The sequence below is a fragment of the Sciurus vulgaris genome, assembly GCF_902686455.1.
Source record: "Sciurus vulgaris genome assembly, chromosome: 4".
NCBI classification, from domain to species: Eukaryota; Metazoa; Chordata; class Mammalia; order Rodentia; family Sciuridae; genus Sciurus; species Sciurus vulgaris.
In genome coordinates this window covers 82462984-82471278 of record NC_136464.1, presented here as the reverse complement: position 1 = coordinate 82471278, position 8295 = coordinate 82462984, and the positions used below count along the sequence as shown (strand labels likewise).

At 37.4% G+C, this 8295-nt stretch overlaps 1 protein-coding gene across 1 annotated transcript; it reads left to right on the top strand.

The window, feature by feature from the left end:
* Positions 1 to 2030: 2030 nt before the first annotated feature.
* ASAH2B (N-acylsphingosine amidohydrolase 2B) lies at positions 2031 to 6583 on the top strand (the record flags this gene model as incomplete). The annotated part of the gene is given in 6 exon segments (XM_079136219.1): positions 2031 to 2072; positions 3731 to 3770; positions 3773 to 3818; positions 5092 to 5143; positions 5145 to 5457; positions 5493 to 6583. Coding segments are annotated over 5 exon segments (342 nt in total). The 3' UTR covers positions 5307 to 5457; positions 5493 to 6583.
* Positions 6584 to 8295: the final 1712 nt, after the last annotated feature.

The following is an 8295-nucleotide window of genomic DNA, read 5'->3' as shown; positions in this document are numbered from 1 at the left end:
AGTCTTAACCCAATCAGTGAATTAATCATCTGATGGAATTGAGTGGTAACTGAATGAAGGTGAGGTGTGACAGGAGGAGGTGGGGAATTGAGGGCATGGCTTTGGGTTATGTATTTGTACTTGGCATGTGGAGTCTCTCTCTCTCTTTCTGTTCCTGATCATCATTTGATCTGCTTTCCAATGCCACACTCTTCCATCATTAGGTTTTACCTCACTTCAAGCCCTGAGGAATGGAGCCAGCCTTCTATGGACTGAGAACTCTGAAACTGTGAGCACTCTAATAAACTTTTCCTCCTCTACAATTGTCCTGGTCAGGTCTTTTAGTCACAAATGGTGAAAAAGCTCACTAAAACATCCACCACCTTCACTTTCACAGGAGCTGTACCTGTGTGGGGGCATTAATACAGCTTATTAAATACAGTTCAGCTGCACTGTCCTTAGAGAAATTTTTCCAAAACATCTTCAAATATTTGAATCATTGAACTGTCAAGAACAGTCTTTCCTTCACCTGGGCATCTTTACAGGTCAATATAAGTGAAATCTTCAATAGTTTTGTTGCTGCTGGTGCCAGGGACTACCTGTGTGCTGTGTATATTTCTATTGGGATGGAATCTTTCTTGTCAGGCAGGTGGTGAGTGAGCCAGTTCTGAAAACTCGCGACATTGCCTATTTTCTTGAACCACTTCTGGTGCTGCTTGTGTCTTTCAAGAAGCATATTCCAAGATGGGATTAGAAATCATGAGAAAAGAAGTCCCTGAGGAATACTATTGGATATGGAGAATGAGAAATTCCCAAGATAATGAGACCTGAGAAAAGGGAGTAAAATGAAGACCATGCATTGACAGCTTTCATCTCCCAAGACAAATGTTTTCCAGGCTGACTGCAGTCAGAGAGGAGGTGTTTTATCACCCTTAAAAGAAACAGTCTCTATCTAGGAGGTGTTAATCTCTTCCAAGGTAAATCCTCTCCAGACACCGACCACACACCTTGACCAAATCCCTGAGTGCCCAAGGAAACTGATATGTTCACTAGACCACCCTTCAAAATAACCTATATATACCCAGTCCCTTTCTTTGTTCAGTGGCTCATTTTCCACCAGGAAAATGGGTCCACAGGCGCCATTTCATCCCTGCATCCCCTGAATAAACAGCTGAGATGACTTGTGAAGTTTGCATCCTGCCCCATCTTTTTGTGCTAACAAAAACATCTTTTTTATGATAAAGAGGAGAAAGAATAAAAGGTTAGAGAACTTTCAGATTGCAGTGCAGACTGGCATTTGGGCAAGGAGAGATGGAGGAGGATGATAAGACTGAAAGATCCTCAGACTGCAGTACAGTCTTGAGAATGCCTTGGTCAATAACATGAGGAGCCCCTCAACAAAGGATGCTTGAATAGAGATCCTGTGTTGGATGAAGATGGCCCAGTTTTAGTACTTCTGATGTGCTTAGTCATTGTATGAGGACCTTATAGGGAAAGTGTGGTCTTGACACAAATTCTATGGTAGATCCAATGTGTTCATATGGCAGTTTCTCTTAAGAAGATTTGAGGGGGCTCCCCTCCATGGCCTCATGGTGGTTAATCCTCAGTTCTGGAGTCAGGTTTCCTGGGTTTGAAACTTAATATACAACTATTATCTAAGTGATCATTGAAAAGGTACTTAATTTCTCTAAGCCTTAGTTATCACATCTTAAGTCATAAAGTTCACAGTAACTATCTCAGACAAACTGGGAGACTTGAGTTAATACGTGTAAAATGCATAGAACATGGCCTGCCATACAGAAAGAGTCTAATCATAGTGGCTAACAAATAAACAAAACAGGATGGATGGCTCCAGAACCTGTTCTCATCTCTGAGTCTACTTACTATTCTTGCATGTGAACTAAAATGTAATTATAATGCAATAGAAAAAAAATTCATTCTTAGGAGAGGATCAGGTTCTTTCAAGGGGGTATTTTATTACATTGGAGTTGAATACTAAAGCAGGAGTTAACTTCTGTAAGTGGAGATGGCTAAGAAGATAAAGGGGACAAATGGAGGTGGAAATCAGGGAGAAATTCCAGGTAGAAGAAAAGGTATGTTTGATAGAAATCAAATAAAAACATTTCCTGAGGTTTTAGAGTGGTAGGTCCCAGAGATGTGTACGTGAGGGAAGTGCATAGAGAGGAGAGATGGATCTTTTACGAAGGTTCAATTTCCTTTTGTTATGGTTTATACCTTAAGTGTTCTCTAAAAGCTCATGTGTCCAAGGTTTTGTCCCAGTGATTATGATATTGAGGTGATGGAAATTTAGGAGGTGGGGCCCAACTGGAGGAAGTAGGTCATTGGGGGATGCCCTCGAAGGGTTGTTGGGAGTCTGGACCCTCCTCTACTCAAGCCTTTGCTTTCTGACTGCCTTGAGGTAAGCAGCTTTGCTCTGCCATGTGGTTTCCCCATGATGTTCTGCCTCATCACATGTTCAAAGGCTATGGAACCAGCTGACTGTGGACTGAAATTATGGACCAAAATAATACTTTCCTTTTCAGTTGTTTGTCCCATTTATTTTGTCAGAGTGATGCCAAGCTGACTAACATACCTATCAAGTTTTGGAAAATGTAAGGGAAAAATTAAATAGTTTCTTCAGTGTGACTCTGCTCTGAGACTAAACTTAAAGGGACTAGAAAGTGGGGAAAGGATGTTTCATATGTTTCATATGTTTTGTCCCCAGTGCCTGGTGGCCTCTACAGTTTCTCCAATCTGTGTCCTAGATGTAGTAATTAGGATCCATCATATCTCCTAGTCCATCTAAAGTTTTCCCAATGTCGTTCTGCCTCAACTAGACAGAAACCATTCTCTTTACAAGTCACTATGGTTATGAAAACTTCTTTATTGAATATAACCCACCAGTTGACTAATTAGAGAAGAATTTTAAATAATTACATGGCCCAGTGTAAGTAAGTGATATATTCAGTAAAGGGTTATTTGAGTGCTGGTAAATGATAGATGTAAAGACTATGATGGATAAAGGTGAATTAAGCACAAGTCCTATCTTTAAAGGTCACAGTCTAAAAGATTTCGAGGGAAATTGCAGATTTATGACCTTTGCATTTAATAACTTGTCATATTATTCAAATCTCTGCTTTACTTGAAGCTGAATTCTTGGTCTGAAACAAATTGCTCTGTTATAGCTATCTTCCAATGGGGAAATAAAATCTGCTTATGATATGGTTTATGGGAATCCATTATAACAAAACTGCCTTTAGCATCATAGGACAAGGAAGGTTTAATATATTCTTTCAGTTCTTTCACTCAGGGAGGTACTGTAACTAACAATTCATTCACTTGGAGATGGAAAGATGAAGAAACTTTTCCATTTTCCCTCCTAAATCATGAGGCAACTAGAGAAAGCCTTAGAATATAGATCAAGAGACTGTCACAAGAAGCCTTGACTTATGTCTTTTTAAAGTCTCAAGTTTTATTTCCAATTTCTTTTTAACTCTAACTTCCAAAATTTGCTTTGATATCCATAATTATACTTCGTTCAAATTTCTAAAAATGTCATGGTTTTTAATAGACTGGATAAGTTAACGTTATGAAGATATTGCATAGGTTAAGCGGAATACCTAAGAATTTGGGCGAAATTAAAATACATTTTCATACAAGGTTGGCATGTGGTCACTAAAGGTCTTAGTACAGAAAGCATCCTTTTTCTGACTGTGCAGTGCCTGATGAGTTATATTAATTTGCATTTCAGCCCCATCAGACCTTCCTCACCGTAGAGAAATATGAGAACACTACAGCAGCATGCAGATAATGTATAATGATGCCTCCTGGGAGACTCGGTGAGCATGTCTATGGAATATTTTGTCTTTAAGCCTTGAAAACAGTTGGTTAGTAATGGAGAAAAGGCAATAAGAAGACTGACTTCACACATGGTATTCATGATATCAAAGTCCCCAGATTTTCCTGGCTACATTGAATTGATTTTTTAGACTTCATCTTGATTCTACTTTTTTACAAAATGGTGTGGTGTGAGCTTCTGTAAGGTTAGGTGCTAATGAGGTTATGGCTTCCTTTCTTACAGACATCTTGGCAGTTTTGTTCCTTCTATGAGTATAGGTATTACCTTGAAAAACTGACTAAACTTCTTGCAAATTGGTTGAAAGGGATCTTGGTTGAGGGAGCAGGGATGTATCTGTATGAGCTCAACATTCCTATTGGGGAAAGAATAATTCTGTTTCAACATGTGGTGCTTGTTTGTGTATGACCAGTGATTCTTTATTTGAACTATTGAAACATAAGAAGCTTGATGTTTAATTCTTACAGATTCAAGAAGAGAGGTAGATAAGCTCATGGCATTCCTTCAGAGAAATAATATCTCAGTGCCTTTTGATACCAGATTTTTGAGCTGAATAGATAATTTTAAGATTTTGACAATGTGTCTGAAATAAGAAAATATTTTTAATCTAAAGTCTGTAACTCTCACACCACAAGATGACGATGTAGTAGATAAAGTTTTTGACAATTTGTCAAAAATCAGGTAATTATTTGCAGGTTGATTTGGTTCACATGGTTAAGTGACAATAAGGATTTATTATATTGTGGTATTTTTGATAGCCATGTGTAATATTTTAGTTAGCTTTATGTCACTGTGACCAAAAGACCTGACAAGAACAACTTAGAAGTGGAAAAGTTTATTTTGACTGACAGCTTCAGAGGTCAAGTTCATGGCTGGCCAACTGCATAGCTTGGGGCCCTAGGTGAGGGAGAGCAACATGGCAGAGGGACTTGGAGGGAAATCTGCTCAGAATATCCAGGGAAGCAGAGAGAAGAAGCAGAGAGAGCTCTGTTTACCAGAGACAAATATAAACTCAAAACGTACATCCCCCAGAGACATAATTCCTCCAGCCACACCCTACCTGCCTACAGTATCACCTAGTTAACCCGAGTCAGTAGATTAAGCCACCAATTAGGTTATATCTCTCGTAATCTAATCACTTCACCTCTAAACTTTTTTTGCATGGTCTCACAAATGAGTTTCTGGGGGACCCCTCATATCTAAACCATGACATATAAATAAAATAAAATTGTGTTTTGCTTATTTTCTACCAACAGGTTTTATTGGCACAAAGGATTGCTGGGTCGGAGCAATGCAACCATAGAATGGGCATATTCCAGACACAGCCCAGCCAGGAATTTACAGAATAAGATATTTTGGACATAATCGCAAGATGGAGATTCTGAAACCTGTGGTCATACTTCCATTTGAAGGCACTTCCTCCATTTTTGAAGTTTGTAACTACTTAGTGAAAAGTTTTCAGATATTTTAAAGACTAGCTTACCTTGTATATGTATTGATTGCACATGAATGTGAACTACCACTTGGACTTCTATAATCGTCCCTGTTTGGGGACAGTTTACTGCTAATGGGACAGAGGTGCACGTGTGTGTATGTGTGTGTGTGTGTGTGTGTGTGTGTGTGTGTTTGTGTCTGTGTGTATGGGGGGGCTAGGGAGGAAAGAGAGGAGTCCCATTCATCTTACTACAGCAGCCATGCACCTTGTAGTTCACAACTTTAAGCAAGCATGATTTCCCTTGAGGCCTTGTGGTTGTTTAAGGGACAGTTCCCTTTAATATGAAGCTTCTGAAATGTTAGCGAGAGTATTCAAAGATGTGCGAACAATATCTAACCTATTTCTTTATAGAATTATTGAATGTCAACACTGGAAGACTTTGCAAAAGTCCTCTATATTAAGTCTTCCTTTTACAGGTGAAAAAATGAGCTTTTTAAAATTTAAGATTTAGAATAAGATTATAAGACCTTTCCTCCAATTGCATTTAAAAATATTATGTAATCTACCATAATGTATGAGCTTGATTAGAGAAACAGAAAATTAGCATGCCAATTTTACATTTTATACCCAAATGAGTATTGCCCATCAAAGCAGCCACCCTGGAGTCCTATGCCTAGTTCAGAGCTGTTTTTGATGGTCAAAGCATTTCTGAATTGCCTTCAGAGCCCAACTGTGAGAAAGTCAGACTTGCAATATTTTGATCATGCCTTTGTATTTCCTTAAGTGTCCTTATCCCATTGGATGTGTCTCTTATTCCCAAGACTTAATCTAAATGATTCTTGACTGTTTTTGCTGATCAAATTCACCTCAAACCACAAAACTTTGCCATTAGTATAGTTTAAAGTGGATGTTTTACTGACTGGAAGGCAATCCTTGAACATTAGGTTCTAAATTCACTTATCAATTCTTTTATCAATTGCTCGCTTGCATGCTCACACACTCACTATGGACCTGTTCAGGCATAGACTATTTATTAAGATTTACATATTCAGCATTGTACTAGTGTTTGGGCCTTGACAATTAGTGAGATCATATTTGAGACAAATGTGTAAGTGTCAAAAGATGACTATTTTTGAATGAGAAAAATTTCAATTTGATATATAAATTCTGGAGAGACATTTAAAAATCAGAACCTTAAAGTTATATTGTATAACTTCTGTGTTGGACATTCTAATTGGGGAGAATAGAGACTGCAGACAATTTGGTAAATATTATTTTAAAGTATTTGAGGGCATTGTGAAATACCCAGCTGGATGTCCCAAAGAATGAAAAATTGACAGTCTAACATCAATTGCCTGAAGTACTAATTGCATTTAAAATTATGTCAAGTTAACTAGGAGTGCCCAGGACCTGCAAAGGAAACTTCCAAACCCCAAGTCAAAATTTTTTATATGTGTGTGCAGAAGCTTTTAGCACTTTAGGATAAATCAACTTTTACTCGAAAACAAGCTTCAAGATTTAAAAATAATAACAATATTATAATGATATATGACATTCATTTACATATAGCTGAACAACTTAAACATGATACTTTGAATCTAGAATGAACCTGAACACTTTTCCAGAATCAGTACTCTAGAGGGTTTTCTGTGAAGGTCAACTAAAGAATTAGCTAATAATTTCCAAGACCTGTGATCATTTGTCTTAAAGACAATACCGTATTAGTATAAAAGTTCTGGGGGCCAAAGAAGAGATGATTCTGGAAGTATCATCCAAATAATAATTATATTAGAACGTACGATATTGGTTTTTAAAGTATTTCTCATTACTCAGAAGAATGCATGAATTATTTTTCAACATCTCCCACTCCTTCCCTTGAATATTTCCTCAAAAAGTTTGTCTGATTCTCTCTTGCTCACTTGCAACTGTATAAGGTGGCCTTTTTATCACCTGTGATCTTCTACACCCCTCTTTTGACCAGTGCTCTTGCTCCCAGATAGTCCATGGAAACCTATTATCTCACTAGCTATCACTTCTTCCATTCCATGTAGTTCTATTTTTTGCAGTGCATAAAAGATACACCTGAGCATGAACATAGTTATTTGCCTGAGTATGAAAGAACCCCATTAAGTATCTGATCTAATCTAAAATTTAAAAGCGGATACAGTCTGTGTCTGCGATTGCTACTAGGAATGGCTCTTTGGGAGCATAAACCATGTGAAAGAAACTCCTGAAAATGGCAGACGATGTGGAAATGGTGGGTTGGGTTGGTGGGAGAACTGTTTTGGAGAAGATTTTGCTTCTCATGTCCAAGTGTCTGTGCTTTATTGTTGTACTCTGCCTATTCTGGCTTAACTGATACTGTGATTTCTTCAAAAGCAATGAATGATTCTGTTCCAAGTCTGTATTCTTTTGAGGAGTTCGAGGAGTATTCTATAAAACTGTTAATATTCAATAGAATATTTAATAATAAATTAAGAATTATACTTGAAAAAGCATTTTCTAATAAAAAGTTAATGTAGACAAATTAACACTTGTTCTTTTGTTTTTAAAAAGAGAGAGATAAAGGTAGTAGATTAAATGTGAATCAGGTTGAAGAGTGAAACAACTTCTGTAAAGAACCATTCAAAACAAAATGAAGTTACTTCTTCATCAGTTTCTTCCCAACCTATGAAGATCTACTGCTTGGTAAAACACATGGTGTTGGCATTTTGTGTACTTACTGGGCAACTGAGAGTTTCCTAGGCAGGTAGCTAATTATAAAATTGTTTTTATGAGCTGATCTTGAACAAAGATACAAATAACAAATTTACTTGTGCATATCTTTTTCCAATCTACTCTCTTTTGCTTCCTTTCCAGTGTGAGCAAGCTCACTATCCTTTTCTGATATTAGGCACATGGATTATAACTTCAGGCAAATAATTTCATCACTAGATGGGTCTCCTCATGTTTTTCAGTAATTACAAATAATGGTTTTGGTTCCTAGCTATTCAATGTGACTGGCTCTTGATATTTTGGACTGATA